Source organism: Odocoileus virginianus, chromosome 15 (assembly GCF_023699985.2).
Source record: "Odocoileus virginianus isolate 20LAN1187 ecotype Illinois chromosome 15, Ovbor_1.2, whole genome shotgun sequence".
Classification (NCBI taxonomy): domain Eukaryota; kingdom Metazoa; phylum Chordata; class Mammalia; order Artiodactyla; family Cervidae; genus Odocoileus; species Odocoileus virginianus.
This window is the reverse complement of record NC_069688.1, coordinates 60653153-60677838: the sequence shown is the minus strand read 5'-3', so window position 1 is coordinate 60677838 and position 24686 is coordinate 60653153. Positions and strand designations below refer to the sequence as shown.

General features: G+C 41.0%; 1 protein-coding gene across 1 annotated transcript in view; it reads right to left on the bottom strand.

Annotated features, from left to right (window-relative positions):
- Nucleotides 1–24686, bottom strand: part of CNGB3 (cyclic nucleotide gated channel subunit beta 3) — a 175689-nt gene that overhangs the window by 81038 nt on the left and 69965 nt on the right. The window contains exons 4-6 of the mRNA XM_070477432.1: nt 8983–9128; nt 7804–7932; nt 6100–6308 (exon numbers count right to left, since the gene is read on the bottom strand). Of these exons, the coding sequence (XP_070333533.1) occupies nt 6100–6308; nt 7804–7932; nt 8983–9128 (484 nt within the window). The remainder of the gene's footprint in view (nt 1–6099; nt 6309–7803; nt 7933–8982; nt 9129–24686) is intronic.

The window sequence follows — 24686 nt, the reverse complement described above, 5'->3', positions numbered from 1 at the left end:
CTGAAATATATTATAATTATAATTCATATTAATTTTATCCAATTTCATCAAATACATTCTCACTTAAAAATATTTATAGCTATTTCTTTCCATTAGGTCCTTCCAATTTCAGTCTATAAATATGCTTCCGCTTCACATATCTTAAACCAATAAACCTTCTTTGGCTTTGTTTTCTTTTTGTATTGTTTCTAATCATTTGTCATGGTCAAGCTTCTTAGAGAGTTGCTTATCTTGTTTTTTCTACACCCTTCCTTCATATTTATTCCTCAACACATGCTAATTTGATGGCGATTTGACTTTTGCTTACTTCTTCAATTCTACCAAGGCTACAGTTTTGAAAGCCACCAATGATCTAATGAGCACACACAGGCAGTCCTTTATAATATTATCATTCTTTTATGGTGGGGCTTCCCTGATAGATCAGTTGGTAAAGAATCTGTCTGCAATGCAGGAGACCCAGGTTCGATTCCTGGGTTGGGAAGATCCCCTGGAGAAGGGAAAGGCTACCCACTCCAGTATTCTGGCCTGGAGAATTCTACAGACACAGTCCATGGTGTTGCTAAGAGTCAGACACGACTGAGCAACTTTCACTTTCACTTTTCTTTTATGGCACTCACTGTGTTTTGAAATCACACATACCTTTCTTTCCCATTTATTTAAAATCGGTCTACTCTGTGAATGACAATCTATTATTGGACAGGGTTGATTTTGTTTAGCAACTGTGTATATAACTACTGACTATAAATATTAAAAGCTCAATAAATATTTGAGTGGATGAACAGGTAAAGGAACAAAGAGATGAATAAAACTTTTGAAGCAGTTGACTTTTTGGGGACAATTTTATCTATGAAACTTTCTTTTTCCCAAGAATCTGTAATGCCATTCTTAATTTACTTTACTTCTTCAGTTTCAACTTCTCAGTGCCCCGCTTGCATTCTTTGACTAACCATTTAAAAATGAATATTTCCCAGGATTCAGTCTTCTTCTCTTTTCTCTTCATATTTACTATCTTTCCTGGGGCATTTCATCCACTTGCAGAGTTTCAAAGGTCACTAGTTAAGTTGATGCTACCAAACCTCTACCTCCACTTAGTATCACTTTCTGGAGCCGTTAACCTGTCCAACAACTGACTCCTCACTTAGCAGTTTTGTAACAAACATGAATGCAGCATCATCTCCATTTTCCCTGAAGCCTAACCACGCTCTTTCTTCTGCTGAGTATCCTATGCACGTTTTCCTCTTCACTAGTCAATGAGCCCACACCATACACTCTCGCTCAGCCCTCATCCAACCAGCAACCAAGTTCTACTGGTTCTCCTTCCTACAATCTTCTCATGCCCAGGGATCAAGCCCACATCTCTTAGGTCTCCTGCAACGGCAGGTGGGTTCTTTACCACTTGTGCCACCTGGGAAGCCCTGTTCTCACACCTCTTTTCTCCTCTGGCTTTGGTTTCCTTGCCTTGAGTCATGCTCTCTTTGATCACTTCTACAATGGCAGTGAGATGATCTCTTTGGATCACTAACAATTCTATTTATTCATGACTTCACATGACCTAAAGGAAAAACAATCTGCTCCCTTTTATGTACACAAAGCTCTGCTTTCTCTGTCCACTCACGTCCTGCAGCATGTCATCCTTACTCTGTTTAGCAGTGCATCACAAAGTTTCTTACCTTGATGCCTTGACTTACACTGTTCCCAGAGCTTGGGACATATTTTTTCCTTTTTTTAGGGGAACAAAGGTGTACAGATAATTTCAATTTATTCATCAAAATTTGGACCAAGTGGTCCCTCCTTTGTATGCTTTTCTCTGTATCAAATAGTACCCAGGGCTCATCTCTGTCATGACTCACATCACAAAATGCCACCAGTTTTCTTTTTTCTATTTATCTTTCATCCTCTGAGCTACTTAAAAAGATAGGGACCATATTTTGCCCTGTATTTCTCAGTTCCTAACACAATGTCTAACATATAATGGGTGCTCAATAAATGTGTGGTAAGAGGTAGAGGAATAGGAAGACATTCATTAATATTCAGACCTAAAGGAATTAATGCTAACATTGGACTGATGGGTTCCCAGGTGGTCTCAGGAGTAAAGAATCTGCCCGTCACTGCAAGAGGCACAAGAGACCCAAGAGACGTGGGTTCAATCCCTGGGTTGAGAAGCTCCCCTGGAGAAGGGCATGGCAACCCACTCCAGTATCCTACCCTGGGAAATCCCACGGACAGAGGAGCCTGGCGGGATACAGTCCACGGGTCGCAAAGAGTCGGACACAACTGAGCGACTGCTATTGTTACTACTACTATTGAGTTTATATTTTTCGATTTTAGCTATAGGTAGGAAGAAACTGTGTACTATTAATTATTCAACCAAAATATTATAACTGGGACACATCAAAGCAGCATCCTCTAACATCCAGGCTGTCCACATTCAGAAGTTTTAAGCTGCTGTTGAGCAGTGCTGAAAATTGGTTAGCTAACTTTCCAATTCCTGTCCCACCACCTCATTTTTTAAAGCGATAATTTCTATCCATGTGCACGTATCAGATTTTACAGAAGTGTACTAGAAAATATATGATAAACTTATTTAGCAATTGTTTTCTCTGAAACAAAATGGCATCCTGAGCCACAGGTAGATGTAGATATGTATATATAAGTTTATGCTGAATCATGTACCAAGCTTGAGTAAGATGAGTCAGTTGCTTCAAAGCTTATATGGAACAAGCAGCCATTTCAAGTGCTAAGAAGTTAAGTTAAAGTGTGACCATATCCTTCAACTCTGGAAGACTTTTCTTAGCATATTCATACCTTTGCTTTCAGGGTTGTCTCTGATCCTATGATGCAATAAATGGAAGTGGGCTAAAACTTGCTAGATTATATAAAAATGCCGTCTGGGGTTTCTAAAACCTTTCTTCTGGGCACACTAAATATATTTGGAGTCATTAGCCTTCTGAGGATCAGTATGCTAACTGAGGACAATCAAGCATTTATTTTTAAAATGTGAAAAGTGAAAGTGCTAGTCACTTAGTTGAGTCCGACTCTTTGTGACCCCATGGACTGTAACCCACCCGGCTCCTCTGTCCATGGGATTCTCCAGGCAGGAACACGGGAGTGGGTTGCCATTCGCTTTATTGTCTACCTCTTCTTTTAAGAAATTCATAAACACTCCATAATTTCACACAGAACAGATATAAATGTTTCAAAAATAATACTATCATATAAAATAATTCTTTTTATGAATTTTTTGTCATGTCTGATTCTTTGTGACCCCGTAATCTGTAGCCTGCCAGGCTCCTCTGTCCATGGGATTCTTCAGGCAGGAACACAGGAGGGGGTTGCCATGCCCTCCTCCAGGGGATCTTACTGATCCAGGAATCAAATCCAGTTCTCCTGTGTTGTAGATGGATTCTTTACCATGTGAGCTATCAGGGAAGCCCATAAAATAACTACAATGTAGATTAAACAGTTTCTCAAGGGAAAAAAAAGATCCTTGAGTCAAGACTCCATTCACTCACTCTTTCAAATATATCTTGAATATACCCTCTGATATCCTAAGGTAAACAGGGAAATGAACTGAATACTGTCCCTACTCTCAGGAAACTGATCAGGTAAGAAAGGAGACCACATATACAAATAGGAGATGAAAGGAAGTTAATGTGTAAACATCCGTTCATTTGATTCAGTCAGCACTTTACTGCAATCTTCTAGAAGCCAGACCCTGGGCTAGGTGTTCCCGTTGTCTTATTTAATCTTCAGAATAAGTTTATGAGGTGGATGTAATAGTTCTATTTTATGGATGATAAAGATAGTACACAATGAAGGGATGAATTTATTTTCTTCAAGTATTACTCTAAGTTAATTTCAGAGGTGAAACTTGATCCTAGTCTATTACTATTTATTTCTACTAAATCATAGTGAGCTTGATGGTTATATACCAACTAAATAACAGAAATGTGAGTAAAATCTGCAGAGCAAAGAGAAGAGAGTGGTTACTTTTCTTCAGATCAGTTTATAAATAGCAACTACATCACCAAAGGCAGTTGACAAAGAGCAGGCCTGATAGATATGGTCACTAGGAGGGCTTCCTTGGTGGCTCAGAAGTAAAGAATCCGTCTGCAACGCAGGAGACCTGGGTTCGATTCCTGGGTTGGGAAGATGCCCCGGAGAAGGGAATGGCTATTCTTGCCTGGAGAGTTCCACGGACAGAGGAGCCTGGTGGGCTATGGTCCATGGGTCGCAAAGAGTCAGGCATAACTGAGCGGCTAACCTTTCACCTCTTTCACAGAAAGTGATGAGGGTTTCCATGGATCCCCGTGATTGGCAGGCTCAGCAAAGTGTTGTGAGTGCAAATCTCTTATCTAAATAACCTCCACGGTCATTCCCAGGTCTACTCCTGCTGTCTATAAAGGACATTTTAAATGAGGTATTTTTTTGGTCCTTGAATCAAAATTCTGCTCTCTATGCAGCACCATTTTCATAAGAAAGATATTGCACATAAATACTGTGGAAAACTTGTAAACACTCACCATTCCCCCTGTCGTGGCCTCCAGAACTCAATCTGATATTTATTTTCCCTGAAGCCTTTGGGGAATTAATATTTCCGTACTCTGCCCTGGAATGTCTGGTAACTGTAGGTATTTAATAAATGTTTATTGAATGAATGAATAATTTGGTGGTGTAAAACAGAGGTCACATAGATAGCTCAACTGCAGTGAGACTTTCAGGTTGGGTACTCAACTTGGATTGTCCTCTTAGCAACGTGTAATCACGTTTCAAAGTCTAAAACTACCTACTCTGAATTAAAGAAACCATTAAACTTCATTTGAACAAACAAAGCGATTAGTTCCTGCTCTATATTAGTAGCTTGTGATAATGAGTTTTAAATGGAGCCCATCGAGTGTATTTTTATTGGTTATTTTTCTTGGTTTTAACACTCCATTATGTGCAAAGATGTCTTCGAAAATTGAAAATAAAGTTTCCCTTTGCTGATTTTGTCATTTTCCATTTGTCAAACATTGATTTTTCTCCCCCTCTTGCACATCTAATGGAGGTGGAAATTAGTGCTCACTTTCTCGGGGTGTGGGGTTGGGGGGCGTGTTTCCTTCTGATTTGTGTGCGGTCATCATCGTTCATCAACCTGCCAGTGCGCTCAGAGGAGTGCCGAGTTAACTGATGCGCGGAAGTCTGCACAAGGCATGTTTTGAATAGATTTTTGCTATAACTTTAGCTCTGACCTTTAGAATTTCTTCCTAGGAAAGATTTCAATTGCAGAAGGCATTCTCCATCAAATGGTATTTTTAAAGAAAAAAAAAAGCAAAAGCAAAACTACTCCTTTCAGCTTTTTGATAACTTAAAATCATCTAAGGATTCAGAAGAAAATATTCAGGAGGTTAAGGGACCTACCACTTTTTTCTTCAAAACCATGTACAAGCCCAAGATGCCACGCACTTGGCTGCTGGCTCACCCCAGGATGACCCCGGAGGGTCTGTTTTCTGCAGCCCTCGCCGGGACTGTGGCGCAGATACCCCAGGGCACGTGGGTTGGAAAGGCAGCATCCTTTTAGTGGGTTGGGAGGGGCCTGGGGGGCAGGGGAGTCTAGGAGATGTGGGCGTGTACTTGTGAAAACTTATTCTTCTCTTTCTGTCTTAGATTGATTGGCTTGACTGTGAAATTCACGCAACAATGAGAATAAATCCAGGAGAAGATGAGGGTGAGAATGCTCTTTCCGAGGTGGATGGAACAGGGCGCTTGATGCTGAGGAATGAGGTGTGATGGATCTGGAAAGTGAGGTGCGGAGAGGAGACAGGCGGCAGACACAGTTGCAGGCACCCTCCGGGCGTCAGTTCATCCAGTCTCCCCATCGACATTATGAAGGTACTACTGTTGTTATTTGTAAAATGAGGAACCTAGAGCCCGACACGGGGAGGGCGCAGCGGCTGTTTTGTTACCGCTGTTGCTATGCTGATGGTTCCAGTGGTTCAAGACCCACGTATGCAGCCCCTCAGATGTTAAATGAACAACAAGCAAACCTTAACTGGTTTTTTTTAGTTCAGTCTTTGATATTCCTTTGCCAGTTTCTGCTTCTCCCGAGCCCCTACTTACTATTATATCTCCTCCTCTCATAAACTGGAGCCTGGGCTGGATTAACAGCAGATCGGAAAGGTAGATGGTATCGCACACGAGGTCGGTGATAAGCCAGTAGCCCTCGTTGTGTGGTGTCTGGTACGGGAAGACCACTCGCAGGGGTATAAACCAGCAGTTCCAGTTAAAGGCGATGGTGACCAGCGAGAGCCACAGGAGATAGCCTCGATCTGGGAAAAAAGCACCGGAGCAATCCACATGGCATTAAAATCATTCTGTGCCTAGTTTGGTAAAGTTGGGGCACTGTCCTCTGGGGATAAGGAATTTGTGTAGGAGGCTCTATTTACAACAATCACGAGGCTCTGCCCCTAGAGCCGAGGCCCCGGGCTTTGGGAGGGATGTTAGATGATCTTAGCAGCTTTCCTAACTTTGGAGGGCGTCCTTCCTGTTTCCTAGAGAGTGGCCACTTTGTCTCTCTGCCGGGGTAACTGCACGATTAGCATCAGGGCAGGGGAACCCCAGGAGAAGTCGCAGGCCTCGCCGTGTCTGCAGCTGCAGCCGGCGGCCTTCAGCGGGTCCGCAGTGGAGCTGCAGCGTCACCCAGGGCTGTGGACCGAGGGCCACGTTCTGCTCAGCGGGGTGAGTGAGGTGGAGAGCGGGGTGAGTTAGCGGCGAGGGCAGTCCACCACTGCACCCAGGGCTTCCCTCGGCCTGGGGAGGCTGGGGACAGGATTTGCTCAATTAAGTGAACAATATGAAGCCAAGGAAGATGACATACTTTATAAGGATTTTTATTTTTTTTTGGTGGGGAGAGTGTTCAATGAACATGTTGCTGAATGCTTCTTTTCAAAGATAATTAGGGACTGGGACAGCTTTGGAATGTTTAAAAACAGACCCGAATATTTTTATATCTTTTCACCAGAAAGGGGCAAATGATCCCTTGCAGACAATACAGTTTAAGAACTGGTTTCTACCAGATCTGAAAGAAACACGTGCACCCCAATGTTCATCGCAGCACTCTTTATAATAGCCAGGACATGGAAGCAACGTAGATGCCCATCAGCAGACAAATGGATAAGGAAGCTGTGGTGTATATATACCATGGAATATTACTCAGCCATTAAAAAGAATTCATTTGAATCAGTTCTAATGAGATGGATGAAATTGGAGCCCATTATACAGAGTGAAGTAAGCCAGAAAGATAAAGACCATTACAGTATACTAACACATATATATGGAATTTAGAAAGATGGTAATAATAACCCTATATGCAAAACAGAAAGAGACACAGATGTACAGAACAGACTTTTGGACTCTGTGGGAGAAGGCGAGGATGGGATGTTTCAAGAGAACAGCATTGAAACATGTATATTATCTATAGTGAAACAGATCACCAGCCCAGGTTGGATGCATGAGACAAGTGCTTGGGCCTGGTGCACTGGGAAGACCCAGAGGGATCGAGTAGAGAGGGAGGTGGGAGGGGTACCGGGATGGGGAATACATGTAAATCCATGGCTAATTCATGTCAATGTATGACAAAAACTACTACAATATTGCAAAGTAATTAGCCTCCAACTAATAAAAATAAATGAAAAAAAAAAACTGGTTTCTAGACAGGTTCAGAATAGTGGCTAGAGAACATGGAAGCCATCTGTGACCTTGGGTTTCAGAGGTTCTTGGGAATAGCCAGCCCTCCCACTGAGACAGTCCACTCCTTGACGGTACCTGTGTAGGAATCTATGCTTTTTGGAAGTCTGAGCCGCTTTAGGTGCTGGGTCAGGGGCACCTTCTGGGAATGCTCTTCTTTAAGCTTAGCACTGCTTTCTTGTGTTGATGATACAACTGTGGGCTTTGCTTTATAGGAGAAAAAAAGATGAAAAGATTTTTAAGAGGTTAAGTTAGCTTAGGGAGGAAAAAGTTTAGACTGTTTGGCATGAAAGCATTTTGTAATCTTCCTTCATGGCGGCAGATGAGGCGTTTTATGACATTTACAATATTGTCGTTTGTGAAAATACCTAAGTAACGAAAACACTGAAATTTAGAAAGAAATAGCTGAAGAGACTTAGCAGCAGCAGCAGCAGCAGGTTTAAAGTTTAACTTAAATGTCCTCAAGGTGTTGCAAATAGGATATTTTAAATACAAGCCTCATTCCCATGTATTTTGGAGCATAAGTAGTTAGTGCTTTGAATTCACATTGAACAGAAACTTTACAAATTTACACCATTGCCCAGGTTTTAGCTTAGTGCTTCTTTAGCTTTATTAGTGTCTTTACAGTTATGGGTAAGTAAAGCTCAAAACATTCTTTTCAGCATATCTTTCTAAAGCTATAATGACTATATTTTAGCCCTGTCTCTTTAAAAAGAAACTATTATATCCCTGCCAGGGCATTATCTCCCAGCTGGCTTGCTTAAAGTTCTGGAGTACTAGGAAATGGCAACCCTCTCCAGTGTTCTTGCCTGGAAATCCCATGGACAGAGGAGCCTGGTGGGCTAGCGTCCAGAGGGTCTCAAAGGGTCGGGCAGGACTGAGTGACTCAGCACAGCACAACACATTAGCAGCTTGCCCCGGCAGCAAACCTCAGCCAATGAAGGACAGGAGTTGATGCGCTGATCTCCCAACTCCCTCTTCCATCAGGATGATTCTTATGTGTCGTCCACACAGCTTTTCAGCTGAATCAAGCCCCAGTGGCCCTCCGCAGTAACCCTGCCGTTAGCACACTTTATTGTCTTAACTCCCTTCTCTTTTCCTGCTGTCTTACCTCCGGCACCACCCTCAATATAAAATATTCCTAGCTAAGTCACTGTCTTGAGAAAACTGCTTTTGGGGAAGCCCAAGTGAAACCATTTGCAAAATATTGAAACATACCCACACATAACCTTCGTCCCAGAACTTTGAGGTACTCACCAGTTTGGGGACTGCTTTCAGGTGAGGACATATCACCTTCCACTAGCTTTCTTTTGTAGAAATCTGTTCTTTGACGCAGTCTTCTCACCAGGTTGTGTAGCTGGGCATCCGCGTAGTCATTAATAATAGGGGCCACAGGTGGTTTGCTTTTTGGATGAAATGGAAGAAAAAAAGGTGACAGAGTCAGATCCGTAAGGAGATACAGATGGGGAGGGATTAAGGTTCTTCCTCTTTCCTATACACCCAAGATAATGTATTAACTGCTCCTTTCTACAATTGAATAGAACAACTCAAGAATAAAATTTGATGGATATAATGCTTGTGCAATACAGATTTCCCACTGAAAAACTAGAATCCAAAAACAGAAAATGACTATTCTGTGATACAGTCCATGGGGTCACAAAGAGTCAGACACGACTGAGCGACTGAACTGAACTGATTCTGTGATTCTGTCATTAGATTGTATCATGAGAAGAAAAACAGGTATAGTTGACACGGTAGCAGAGTTCTGAGATGTCTCCTTGGTTTGCGTGTCCTGTGTAATCCCAGGGACAATGAACACGGTGGAGTTTACCATAATTGGTTGCGTTCTGTGGCTCAGTTGACTTTAAGATAAGGAAATTACATAGATGTGTCTGATGTAATCAAATGAGTCTTTAAAGGCAGACAATTTCTCCAACTGGTGACGGAGCAGAGAGCCAGAGATTTGCAGCCCAAGGGGAGTTTCATTTGAGGGAAATTCTCCACTTTTGGCTTTGAAGGAGAAAGGAGTTCCCTGATAAGAACTGCATGAAGCCTCTAGGAGCTGAGAGTGATCCCTGGCTAGTAGACAACAAGGAAGCAAGGACTTCAGTCCTACAACTGTAAGAAACTGCATTCTGCCAATAACTGAATAAGCTTAGAAGTGGATTATTCTTTGGTGCCTCCAGATAAGAACCCAGACAGGCCTGGCTGGTACATTAAATTCAACTGTGTGACACCTAAAGCAGAGAACCCAGCCAAGCCCACCCAAACTTCTGAGCTATGGAAATGTGAGCTAGTAACCGGTTGCTGTTTTAAGTCTCTAGAATTGCCATAATGTGTGAAGCTATAGTAGAAAACTACTATATCTAGCATGCTTTAATAAACTTCCCTTCTAAGAAAACATACAAAATAAAGCATATTAGTAAGTCCCCTGCATAAAAACGAGTGCCAAGAGTGAGTTCGTGAGTCCAATTTGTTCATAAGTCCTACAAAGTTAGCCTTGGTACAACTAACACAATGGTTATATAGTCCTGTATTGTAATAGGGTTGTAATACTTTTCACATGAATAATATGTAAAATACAAACACAAAAAATAAAGGAAACATTCTTAATCTTACAGTGTAGTACCTTGAAGGGTACAGTGGTACAGTGCAGCAGCTGGCATCCAGGGGCTGGCATCGAGTGAACAGGCAGGAAGAGATGCCGACTGGAGGAGGGAGGGGGTGGGGGACGGTCAGCAGTGGGAGGCGGAGGGCGAGCTGCAGTGTCACTCACATGCCACACTGGTGGCACGGGTGCTGACTCCTTGCTGGATTCAATTCTACCTTCCCTGGGAGAAATATCAACAACCTCAGATATGCGGATGACACCTCCCTTGTGGCAGGAAGTGAAGAAGAACTAAAGAGCCTCTTGATGAAAGTGAAAGAGGAGAGTGAAAAAGTTGGCTTAAAGCTCAACATTCAGAAAACTAAGATCGTGGCATCTGGTCCCATCACCTCATGGGAAATAGATGGAGAAACAGTGGAAACAGTGTCAGACTTCATTTCTTGGGGCTCCAAAATCACTGCAGATGGTGACTGCAGCCATGAAATTAAAAGATGCTTGCTCCTTGGAAGAAAAGTTATGACCAAACTAGACCGCATATTAAAAAGCAGAGACATTACTTTGCCACAAAAGTCCATCTAGTCAAAGTTATGGTTTTTCCAGTAGTCATGTATGGATATGAGAGTTGGGTTATAAAGAAAGCTGAGCACTGCAGAATTGATGCTTTTGAGCTGTGGTGTTGGAGAAGACTCTTGAGAGTCCCTTGGACTGCATGGATCTCCAACCAGTCTATCCTAAAGGTAATCAGTCCTGAAAGTTCATTGGAAGGACTGGTGCTGAAGCTGAAATTCCAATACTTTGGCCACCTGATATGAAGAGCTGACTCATTGGAAAAGACCCTGATGCTGGGAAAGATTGAAGGCAGGAGGAGAAGGGGATGACAGAGAATGAGATGGTTGGATGGCATCACTGACTCAATGGACATGGGTTTGAGTAAACTCTGAGAGTTGGCGATGGACAGGGAGGCCTGGCGTGCTGCTGTCCATGGGGTCAGAAAGAGTCGGACATGACTGAGCGACTGAACTGAACTCTCTTGAGAAAATGATCCAGTGATGTCTGGGTAGTAGCTCTTTGCTTTCTCATCACAGTTGACAGGGTAGCACTGAACTGCATTTTGAGTGGCTGTTGCAACTTTTGTGTACCATTCTACTTTTGGTCCTATGCCTACTAAGAGTGCCTCTCCAAATAAGGAGAATCCCCTTGCCATTTCCTGTGTTGTGACTCTCTTTGATTCTTCCATTATTTCCTTTTGCTCTTGTTTCTTTTTGGTCTTCCTCTGAGCCTCCAATGCCATCAGGCCTCTTGTGTTGCACAGCAAAGAGTCAGTGAAGTCGTCCTCTTGCAGACCTCGCTCCAGCTTTTCAGTGAAGGTCATTAAGTTGCTGAAGACCTCTTTGGACTCCTTATCCACTTTTAAATCCATGAAAATTGTGAACAAACTGCAGACAAAGGTTCTCCTAACTACCGTCCTTGGTGATAGCTATAACCTCGTGCCAAGCATAATCAGTGCTTTCATGGTCTTGTGGATCAGAATACTGGAGTGGGGCTGCCATGCCCTCCTCCAGGGAATCTTCCCAGCCTGGGGATCAAACCCAGGTCTCCTGCACTGCATGTGCATTCTTAATGTCTGAGCCACCAGACAGTTGTTATAGTCCTTCCAATGTTGTCACAAGGTTGTTCCTGATTCATTCCTTGTCTTCACTGCCTGACAAAGTGTAATGTAAATAATATTTCTTGAAAGTCACTATAGTTCCCTGGTCCATAGGTTGGATGAATGACCTATGTAGTACTTTGATCCTAGGATGAAAGTTGTCCATGAATTGGGAGGGGGGGGGTAGTGGTGGTGGTGACCCAAGCATTGTCAAGCAGCAAAAGAATGTTGAGTGGGATGTCTTTCTCCAAGCAATATTTCTCTACCTCCAGGATAAAGTGGTGGAAAAAACCAGTTCTGGAAAATTGCCTGTGTAACTCAGGCTTTGGGGTTACAGTACTCTTCCCCACAATGGGAAGAAAGTCCATGGGCTATGTTTATAGGGGCTCTTGGATTCTCAGAATGACTAAGAGAGACCTCAGCTTCATATCACCGGAAGCACTGCCACCAAACAAGAGTTAGCCTATCCTTTGCTGCTTCATAGCCTGGCATCACCTCCTTACCGATGGAAATTTAGTCTGCATCCTCTTTAGTACAGTCCTGTCTCATCCACATTAAAATCCTGCTGGGATAAATACGTGACTTCATCAATAATTTCTCAAAAAAGCATTTCAGGAAATTTCTAGACAGCTACCATATCTGCATTTGTTGCCTTGCCACTGACTTTTACACTGTAAAGGTTGGCTCTAGCCTTGGACTGATGAAATCAGCCATGGCTGGCATTAAAAGGTGTGCCGTCTGACTCTTCACCATGTGTCTTCTTCAAGTCTTCATTAAGGCTCTCAGCTCTCTCTTGAGGCAGCATGAAGCTGAGTGGGACTCGACGCTGATGCGGATCCTGCATCCACACAGAGAAGTCTCTGCATCTCCTCCATCACTCTTCCTTGCTTCTTTGATTTTATTGTTGACGTCATCGGCACAGCAGACTTCACAAGCTCCATGAGTTCATCCTTTTTCTTTAGAACCATGTTGATGGTTGAACAATTCGTGTTGTAAGAACAAGTGATGTCTACCATCTTTCTGCCTTACTCTACTCTCTCAATTATTTTCTTTTTGTTTCCATTGTTATTGCTTGGCACTTCTTAGCAGTACCAGCTATATCAGTGCTGCTTTTACAGTTGCTTCTGGACATCCTGGGCTTGAAGTAAAGATCTTCTACTACTGTACTCTATACAGCACTGTACAGCAAGTTGCACAAAAGTACAACCACTTGCAGAGGATGCACGCGTGTGCCAATGTATGTCAGACGCGTGAACTAACTTACACTACTGGACATGCGAACACATGCTTGCATCTTTGAAAGTGTGCAGCTTGAAGGCTTGTATGGAGTGGACTTACTTTATAAACCTGTATATTTTATAATGATCTATGTTTCCTCATAGTTTATCCTCAAAGCTCTAACTCACTCTCGACTCTTCTAACACTGGGTCTACATGGACCCACGTAAGTTCCATCCATTCTCACCTTCTCACATCCATGTCTGCCTTTCCCATCTCCCTTCCAAATGGGAACCCATGGGGTTCACAGTGGAACTGGGTACCCTGTGCATTCTATTTAAAAAGGACTCTAGTATGAGCCCCTCTCCATTTTCCACCAGGTCCACAAATATATCATACCTAACTGTTTACAAATTCCCTGACCACTGGTGTCTTTCTTTCTCCACTTACAATTATCATAGTATAATTTGCACCTGTTTCAAATGTCTAAAGTCCTGCTTAAGCATCAAGATTCTTCAGGTGTGTTTGTGTCCCATTAAGACCTTTATAAACCATTCAAGGACGGAGCAGATGGAGCAGCAGTGGAAGAAAACCTGATGCATCATATGCAATACAGAAATGGGAGGGCATTCAGTCCACAAAACCAAGAAAGCATTTTTATTTTCTGATGAAAACTTGCTGTCCTTTATATCATGTCATAAATTTCTGCTTAAAATCTTAGTATGCCTAGAAGCTTGTTCATTTGTCAAACAGTTATTGAGTTTCTACTTTTCGTGCTGGAAATAGAAAGATACGTTGAACAGAGACTAGCCCTTTGGATGTTCACAGTTTAATGGGGGAAGCAAGAATGTAAATAAGTAGCTAATTATGAGTGATAAAAGTACACACAGAATGCTATGCTCACACTGAACTTGGCCTGGGGATCAGAGTGACCCCACAGAGAGAGTATCACAAGTCTGGAAGGGCTGGAATGTCTTTGACAGAAAAGTGAAATGAGGCCCCTCCTGGCCTTGAGAACAACATGTTCGAAAATGTGAAGTAAATATGACATGTTGAGCAAGTGTTTTGGTGTGACTGGAAGGCAGTGTGTGCATGTAGGGGGCCAGGTTGGGGAGCGGCAGGAGCGGTAGTGGTTCGGTCTGAAAAGGGGAGCGGGCTCAGGTTATGATGGTTCCTGTTTAACCTGCTTAGGGGTTTAAACACTGACCTCTAGGCTAATGGGAACCAATGGAGAATGTCAAGCAAATGAGGTGTGTGAGAAAAGGAAAGGTAGCAATAGTGGGAGAACTGAAGAGGAGCAGTGTAAATGCATATAGGCAAGGAAGGAAGCTAACAGGTTAGGTTAGAATTGATGAAGGAAACATGGACTAAAGAAGTGTTTTTGAGGCAGAAATCAAAGAATTTGAACTTTCTGGATATTTTGTATAAATCCAAATAAAGAATCAAGAATAATTTCTAAGTTTTTACTGCAAGAGACTAAATTCACAAAGATTACTATTACAAGAGACTAGATTTATGAGAACATTAATAAAAATTTGAATTCAGAAAGAGAGGCTTGTATGTAGTGGTTATATGGAAAAGATGAATTGCGTCTATATGTGTGTGTGTTCAGTTCATGGGTTTGTAAGATTTTGTATGATAGGACCTTGCTTGTGACACTCAGAAGCATTCAGGAATACAATTCTTACAACAAGATCTTGGTGATCTAGTGCATCTGGGATTTTTGAAGCTGTTTGTATTTGACATTATCATAGGCTGACATTTTCAAGATCAGGAACTGTATGTTTTCTTTATATTTTGCAAGATCTAGGACAAGGTATATTTTTAATAAATGTTTGTTGAATAAATAAACTCACTACTTTCAACCTTTTTCTTTGACCTTATTTGATGTATTTCAGTACACTAAAAAATCCATAAAAAGTAAGGTTGGGGCTTGGTGGATTACTGACTGTAAAGTCAGATGTTCAAACTGTCAAAATGTCTAATTCAAGCACTAAGACTTAAAGAGAACGCTTTTCTTTTCCTGAATTATCTATGTCTTATTTGATCATATAATTGGCCCTTAATAGCACCAGTTTGTACTGTGCAAACATATCTCACAGTTGCATGTTGAAAATTGTATTATAAAGCATGTCACTATTTCTAATCCATAGCTATATTTCACATACTTCTGTATTTTTCTTTTTGTGTTAGCTGAACATCAGTATGTTAATCTATTCCACCTTTTCTGTTTTCTCCAGCTTTTTTCTACAGTAATCCTTGCCTGTCTTCTTCTCCACCAATGTACATACAGAAGTTATAAATGTATTTCTGCTTAGGTAATTTTGTGAATGAATGAAAAAATGGAGATGAAGAAACAATAGTCCATAAAATAAAAAATTATATGGGAGTATGAGGGAACCAATGAAATATGCTTTATACAACACAGGTTCTTTTGAGTTATATTTGATAATTCTAGTTCATATTGTATATTTTTAAAAGAATTATTCCTCATAACTCCTTGGTGAAGAATTTAGGAAACAGTAAATATATTTTATAAATTTTGATAAACAAACATGAGAGTAGAGTTTTATTGATGGTCATCTCTGATTGACATGGATAAGCCTTTTAGATTTTGTGTGAGAGTTGGACTATAAAGAAAGCTGAGTGACAAAGAATTGATGCTTTTGAACTGTGGTGTTGGAGAAGACTCTTGAGAGTGCCTTGGACTGCAAAGAGATCAAACTGGTCAATCCTAAAGGAAATCAGTTCTGAATATTCATTGGAAGGACTGATGCTGAAGCTGAAACTCCAATCCATTGGCCACCTGATACGAAGAAGTGATGCATTGGAAAAGATCCTGATGGTGGGAAAGATTGAAGGTCAGAGGAGAAGGGGATGACAGAGGATGAGTTGGTTGGATGGCATCATGGGCTCGATGGACAAGAGTTTGAGCAAGCTCCGGGAGTTGGTGGTGAGCAGGGAAGCCTGGAGTGGTGCAGTCCATGGGGTTGCAAAGAGTCGGACATGACTGAGCGATTGAACTAAACTGAATTGAATATGTACATATGGAGGAATAAAGAATTAGTTATTGTTAAAATACAGTTTATTTCTCTCTTTGATAAGAATTCAGAGGAAACTCACTTCTAAAACCAGTTGAAGGCAAGTAAGAGAATTATAACAGTATTCCTTACTTCCTAAATTCAATCAGATAGAGGCAAGAAAATTACAGAATTAACAATTGTCCCTGTGTTTGGGATTGCAAAAATTTTTGCACTCCAGGACAACGTGTCATAGAAGTGCTGGGGTGGATTAGAAGTAGGCTTTTCTTTGGCAGCTGAGGAAAAAAGCCAATGTGAGAGGAAGGTAGGAAAGAAAAGCTCATTGGCAGGCGACTTACAAATACCGGTTTTATGAAAGAGTATGTATGTAAATTGTAGATTTTGAACTCGATTCTTTAAAAACAATTGGTGTTTATAGGGCTCTAGGAAAGTTTTCATATGCACTCTGTGATACATGGTCTCTAGTTTAAGATTGTAGCTTTAACGTAACACAAATGGATGGCAAAATGACTAGACGGTAGTCAGGGATGAGTCTACAGAGGAGGAGGAATGATACTTTAATGACGTAGAGGGAAGATACTCAAAAGCCTGAGGAAAAATGTGTTAGTTGCTCCCTTGTTGAGGACAATAAAGGCTCAAACATTTTCATACAGGATCTCCAATCACCTGTAATTTAACTTAAAAGGTCAATTGAGACCACTGAAGAACCAAACAGAATTCTAAACAGAAGAGGGACACTATTAGCTGTGTTTTAGCAAGTTATTGTAAAAAGAAAGATGGTAATTGATTGTGACGAGGAAAAAGTATAATTTGAAGAGGGAAGAGAGTTGAGTTAAATCTGTGGGTTAGTGTGACAGTAGGAAATGTCAAATTTGGTGAACGTAAGACATTGATAGTGTTCTGCCAAAATTCATGTCCATTCAGAGCCTCAGAATGTGACTGTACTTGGAAACAGAGTCTCCACAGATGTGACTGTTTACTATGAGGTCACACTGGAGTAGAGTGGGCTCATAGTCTAATGACTGGAGTCCTTCCTATAAGAAGGCCAAGTGAAAACATGGAAGAAACACATGGAGAAAGACATGTGATCATAGAGGCAGAGGCTGGTGTGATGGGTCTACAGTCCAAGAAACACCAAGGATTGCTGGCAGTGACCAGAGGCTAGGAGAAAACCATGGAACGGATTCTCCCTCAGAATTTCCGGAAGGGCCAACCTTGCCAATAACGTGATTTCAGACTTCTAGTCTCCAGAACTGAGAGAGTAAATTCCTGTTGCTATAACCCACTCAGTTGTGGAGATTTGTTATGGCAGCCCTAGGAGGCTAATAGAATTAGCAAAGTAGATAATTGTGATACCACATGGACAACTCAGATGAAGATATAAACAGTTGCAAGACAAATTGAAATATATTAGGTTTATCTTATGGTAAACTTGAGGTGTGAATGCATAATCAAGACCTTTTAAAATACAGTCAATATTTCAGGCAGTTGAAAATTTGGATCTGGAATTCAGTTGGAGGCTGAATGGAGAATCCCCTGTCTAGAGGAAATGGTGCAAATATATAGAACAACATAAGACTGGGAGGTCACAATCTTGGAATTTGCTGACATTTAAGGAGAGTTGGACTGTGAAGAAAGCTGAGCGCCGAAGAATTGATGCTTTTGGTCTGTGGTGTTGGAGAAGACTCTTGAGAGCCCCTTGGACTGCAAGGAGATGCAACCAGTCCATCCTGAAGGAGATCAGTCCTGGGTGTTCATTGGAAGGACTGATGTTGAAGCTGAAACTCCAATACTTTGGCCACCTCATGCGAAGAGTTGACTCACTGGAAAAGACCCTGATGCTGGGAGGGATTGGGGTCAGGAGGAGAAGGGGATGACAGAGGATGAGATGGCTGGATGGCATCACTGACTCGATGGACATGGGTTTGAGTAAACTCCAGGAGTTGGTGATGGAATTGCGTGCTGCGATTCATGGGGTCGCAAAGGGTTGGATATGACTGAGCGACTGAACTGAACTGAAGGAGCAGCATAAGCAAAGGAACTGAGAAGTAACAGAGAGTGAGAACTGAAATAAAAATGTTACAAAAGTTGGGGAAGCTGAGAGTTTGAAAAAGGAAGGCAGTGCTATACCCAAAGCAAGATGGGGACTAGACTAAGGGAGGACTCTCTATATTTAGGAAGTAACATTTTATTGGTACTTTTTAAGAAAATTGACTGGGGAAAAATGTAATGTGATCAGATTTTGTCATTATTCTCCTCAATTGTCTTAAGTATTTTGTAAAATAAGTACTTAGAATCTACATTTGTTTTCTAAATAATACTTTAGATTTCCATTCATTAATTGCTAAATTCATTTAAATGTAGTATTTATTTCCTAAAATAAAATCTTTTTGAATAATTTTTGGCTTTTGCAAACTCTGCTAGATTCTTCTTAATAAAGAAGGAGCCACAAGAAGATGTGCAGGAGAAATGGAGATGTGATAGGTCAGGACCCACATCCCTCAGTCTGTGACCCACAATAACAGGGGTCTTCCCCTAGAAGTGAGGGATCTCAGTCCCAAATTGGGCTCCTTAGACTGGTGGTCTTGTATTGGGGAGATGAGCCCCTAGAGTGTCCAGCTTTGAAAATCAGTGGGGCTTATGTTGGGGGAGCCAGAGACTATGGAAACAAAGTCTCTGTTCCAAAAGGGTGTATGTAAAATCTCACACTCTATAAGTATTAGCACAGAGGCAATAGTTTTAGAGAAGCCTGGATCAGGTCCCCTTGCTCATCTTGAAAAGCCGCCTGAAGAGGCAGGAGGCAACTGGGACTCCCTGTAGGGTTGGAGATGCTGGCTGCAGCCACTATGGGGGCTTGTTCCACTGTGTGGACACTGGTGCTGGAAAGTGCCATTTAGGAACCCTCTCTTTAGCCTATTAGAACTGCAGGCTTACCTACCTCCCTCCAGTGGACTGACACCAGCTCCACTGCCCTCTGTGCTATACAGCCAGCCATGAAGGGAGCTTGCTGTGACCACTGGCAGACTGGCATCAGTGCTATGGCCCCTTGAACCTCAGTCTTGGGGCCAGGCATTTGGGACCCAGCCTAGCCCACCACTGGGCCACAGTCACTGCATGAAGCAGGCCCTTGCAGTCAAATGGGCTGGGAAGAGCCCTGCTTACCAGCATGCCCACAGAAGTCAGGCCTTCCTCAACAGAGGAGGGTTCACAGATTATTTAGGGGCACCCCTAAGGCATATATCTCTGGTGACCACAACAGTATGAGGCTAGAAATCAACTATAATTGTTTTCAACTACAATTTTTAAAAAATACAGAACACACAAACATGTGTATCCAAAATAATATGCTACTAAACAACCAATGGGTCACTAAAAATATCAAAGGGAAAATTAAAAAAAAACCTGAAGACAAATGGAAGTGGAAGCACAACATTTCAAAATCAGTGAGAGATGGCAGAAACAGTTCTAAGAGAGAAGTAGATAATGATACAGACCTACCTCAAAAAGCAAGAAAAATCTCAAACACTCTACCCCCAAACCTAAAAACTAGAAAACAAACAAACACAACTCAAAGTTAGAAGGAAGGAAATAATAAAGATCAGGCTGAAATAAATGAAATAGGGGAGTATCTCCCCTACCCCAAAGAAAAACTAATACAAGAGATCAATGAAACTAAGAGCTATTTCTTTGAAAAGATACACAAAATTGACAAACCTTTAATCAGACTCATCAAGATATAAAGAGAAAGAACCCAAATAAATAAAATAAAAAATGAAAGAAGTTGTCTCTGACACTGAAATACAAAGAATTATGAGTCTACCATGAAAAATTATACACCAGTAAAATGGACAATATGGATGAAATGGATAAATTCCTAGAAACGTACAATCTTCCAATACTGAATCAAGGAGAAATAGATACTATGAACAGACCAATTATCAATAATGAAAGTGAATCAATACTACTACTACTAATAATTAAGAAGAACTCCCAACAAACAAAAGTCCAGGACAAGATGGCTTCAAAGGTGAATTTTACCAGTTGTTTAAAGAAAACTGTCACTTACCCTTTCCAACTATTCAAAAAAATTGAACAAGAAGGAATGAGACTCGTTCAATGAGATCAGCATTATTCTGTTACAGAGACCAGACAAAAGCATCAAAAAAAGATTACAGACTTATATCCTTAATAAACATAAATGGAAAGATTCTCAACAAAGTATCAGCAAACTGAATTCAATAATACATTAAAAGGATCATATACCATGATCAAAAGGAATTTATTCCAGGGATGCAAGAATGATTCAGTATCTGCAAATTGACGATGTTAACAAATTGAAGAACAAATAGCATGATCATTTAGATATACGTAGAAAAAGCTTTTGACAAAATTCAATATTCATTTGTGGCAAAACTCTCAGCAAAGTGGGTAAAGAAGGAACATCTCAACATGGCAAAGCCTATATGTGGCAAGTCCACTGTCAACATCAAACTCAGTTGTGAAAAGCTGAAAGCCTTTTTACTAAAATTTCAGGAACAAGATAAGTGTACTCTTGCCACTCTCATCCAACATAGTTTTGGAAGTCCTCATCACAGCAATTAGAGGAAAAAAAAAAAATCAAAAGCCTTCAAATTTGACAGGAAGAAGTAAACCTGTCACTGTTTGAAAATGACATGTTAGTATATGTAGAAAACCTTTGACACTAGCAAAAAAGTATTAGAACTGATAAATTCAGTAAATGTGAAGGATACATAATTAATATAAAAATCTGTTGCATTTCTACATGCTAATAATGAATTACCAGAAATAAAAATTAAAAAAACAATTTCACTTACAATTGCATCCAGAAAAAAGCCATGAAAAAAATCTAATGGAGGCAAAAATTTTGTTCTCAAAATATCAACGTCATTTTTTATAGAACTAGAAGAAATAATTCTGAAGTTTGTATGGAAACACAAATGATGTTGAAAAGTTAAAATAGTCCTGGAAAAGAAAAATGTGAATTTATCATGTTCCCTGATTTCAAACTTTATTGCAAAGCTAATGCTATAAAAACAGTATGGTACTTGCCAAAAACAGACACATCGATCAATGGAACAAAAGAAAGACCACAGAAATAAACCCACATTTACATGGTCAATTAAGTATGATGACAGAAACAAGAATATACAATGAAGGGAGATAGCCTCTTTGATAAATGCTATTGAGAAAACTGGATAGCAACATGCAAAAGAATCAACCTGGATTATTTTCTCACACCATATACACAAATAAACTCATAATGTATTAAAGAATTAAATGTAAGGCCTGAGACCACAAAACTCCATACATTTTGTGTCCTTTGATGTTGGTATTAGCAATATTTTTTGGATCTGTCTCCTCAGGCAAGGAAAACAAAAGCAAAAATAAACAGATGCAACTACATTAAACTATAAAGCTTTTGAATAGCAAAGGAAACTAGTAATGAAATAAAAATTCAGCTTACTGAATGACAGAATATATTTGCAAACAATATCTCCAATAAGAGATTAATATCTAAACTGTAAAATGAACTTAGAGAACTCAATATTAAAAAAAAACCAACCTGCTTAAAATTAGGTATAGGATCTGAATAGAGATTTTTCCAAAGAAGACATCAGTCAGTTCAGTTCAGTTGCTCAGTTGCATCCAACTATTTGCAACCCCATGCAAGTAGTCTGCAGCATGCCAGGCTTCCCTGTCCATCATCAACTCCCAGAGTTTGCGATGGCAGAATAGAAGGATGTGCTCATCCTCTTCTGGGAGAACTTCAAAATTGCAACTTGATACTGACCAACCATTGACAGGAGAATGTTGGATGCCACCGAAAAAAGATACCCCACATCCAAGAGCAAACGAGAAGCCTCAGCAAGACAGTAGGAGGGGAGAGATTGCATTTAGAATCAAACCCCATACCCACCAGAGACACACAGAGGGCTCAAACAAAACTGTGCACACCAGGACCCAGAGGCCCCACATAGACCGAGCCAGACCTGCCTTTGAGTGTTTGAGCGTCTCCTGCAGAGGCACAGGTCAGCAGGGGCCTGCTGCGGGGATGGGGGCTCTGGCTGCAGCAGACCTGGGACACGCCAGCATGTGGCATAAGCCCTCTTGGAGGAGCTCGCCACTAGCCCCGCCATAGACTTGCTGAGCAGACTCCCACAAACTGCAGAACAATTATACTACCAAAGAAATTCTCACACTGTTAAGAAAGTTCTAGGACCCACAACAGATTTCCCAACCTGGGGATCTGGCAAAGGGACTGAGAACCTCCAGGGAATTTGACTTTGGAGACCAGTGGGATTTTTTTTATAGAACTTCTGCAGGACTGGAGAAACAGACTCTTGGAGGGCACAAACAAAACCTTGTGTGCACTGGGAGCCAGGAGAAAAGAGCAGAGTTCCCATAAGAGACTGACCCAGACTTGCCTGAGTGTCTGGGAGTCTCTGGCAGGGGCGTGGGTCAACAATGGCCTGCCACAGCGTCAGGGACACTGAATCTAACAGTGCAGGCATAAGTCATTTTGAAAGAAGTCTCCATTATCGCCATTACCCCTACCATAATTTGGCCTCAAGCCAAACAACAGGGAGGGAACACAGCTCCCCCCATCAATAGAAAATTGGATTAAAGATTTACTGAGCATGGCCTTGCCCATCAGAACAAGACCAGATTCCCCCACAGTCAGTCTTTCCCATCAGGAAGCTTCCACAAGCCTCTTATCCACATCCATCAGAGGGCAAACAGAATGAAAACCACAATCAGAAAGCTCACCAAACTGATCACATGGATCACAGCCTTGTTTAACGCAATGAAACTATGAGCCAAGCTGTGTAGGGCCACCCAATATGGACGGGTCATGGTGGAGAGTTCTGACAAAATGTGGTCCACTGGAGAAGGGAATGGCAAACCACGTCAGTAGTCTTGTCTTGAGAACCCCGTGAACAGTATGAAAAGGAACAAAGCAGACATGGAGATGGCCAAAAGACCTGAAAATTTGCTCAAGATTAGTAATCATCAGTGAACTCCAATCAAACTCACAATGAGATCTCACCTCACACACATCAGAATGGCTATTAAAAGGTCACAAGTGCTGGTGAGGATGTGGAGAAAGGGAACCCTCGAGACTGTTGGTGAAAGTGTAGATTGGTGCAGTCACTAACGGAAACAGTATGGAGGTTTCTCAAAAAATTAAAAATAGAACAAAGGTGTCATCCTGTGACTCCACTTCTGGGTATTTGTCCCCAAACATAAAACACTAATTGGAAAATGTTTATGCACCCCAATGTATATTGTAGCACTATTTACAGTAGCCAAGATATTGAAGCAACCTAAGTGTACAAGACAGACAGATGGATAAAGGAGATATTGTGTGTGTGTGTGTGTGGTATAATATTATTCAGCCATAACAATAAGTGAAATATTAACATTACAACATTTATGGATCTAGAAAGTTAAGTTTTAGTGAGATAAATCAGCTAGTAAAAGACAAATAATGTATGATCTCAATTATATGTGGAGTCTGAAAACAAAAAAATAAAACAAAAGTGTAACTGGCCCATAGAGATAACTCTCCTTCTTGCCAGAGGAGAGAAGGTGGGAGTGAGTAACACTGATAAAAGGGATTAAGAGGTACAAAATTCTAGTTATAAAATAAATAACACACAAGATGTAGCATACACCTTAATAAATATCAGTAATATTTAACAACTTTATTTGGGAACAGATGGTTACCAGACTTATGGTGGTTATCACTTCATATCTTTTGAAAATGTCAAATCTCTATGTAGTATACTTGAAAATAATGTAATATCATATATCAACTATATTTCAATACAAAGAATATAATATTCTAATTTGGAAGGTTTGGGAGTGAGAGAGTAGCAGGTCATTTTTCTAGTCTTGAGAGCAAAAAAAACAGGCTTAAAACTCAACATTCAAGAAAGCTAACATCATGGCATCCAGCCCCATCATTTCATGGCAAATAGAAGAGGGAAATGTGAAAACAGTGACAGATTTTATGTTCTTGGTCTGCAAAAGCACTGCAGATGGTGACTCTCAGCCATACAATTAAAAGATGCTTGCTCCTTGGAAGGAAAGCTATGGTAAACCTAGACAGTGTACTAAAAAGAAAAGATATTGATTTGCTGACAGAGTTTCATATAGTTAGAGCTATAGTTTTTCCAGTAGTCACATGCAGATGTGAGAATTGGACAGTGAAAAAGGCTGAGCACCGAAGTATTGATGCTTTTGAATTGTGGTGTTGGAGAAGACTTTTGAGGGCACTTGCACTACATCCTACAGCAAACCAGTCAATCCTAAAAGAAATCAACCCTGAATATTTATTGGAAGGATTGATGCTGAAGCTGAAGCTCCAATATTCTGGCCAACTGATATGAAGAGCCAACTCAGTGGAAAAGACCCTGATGCTG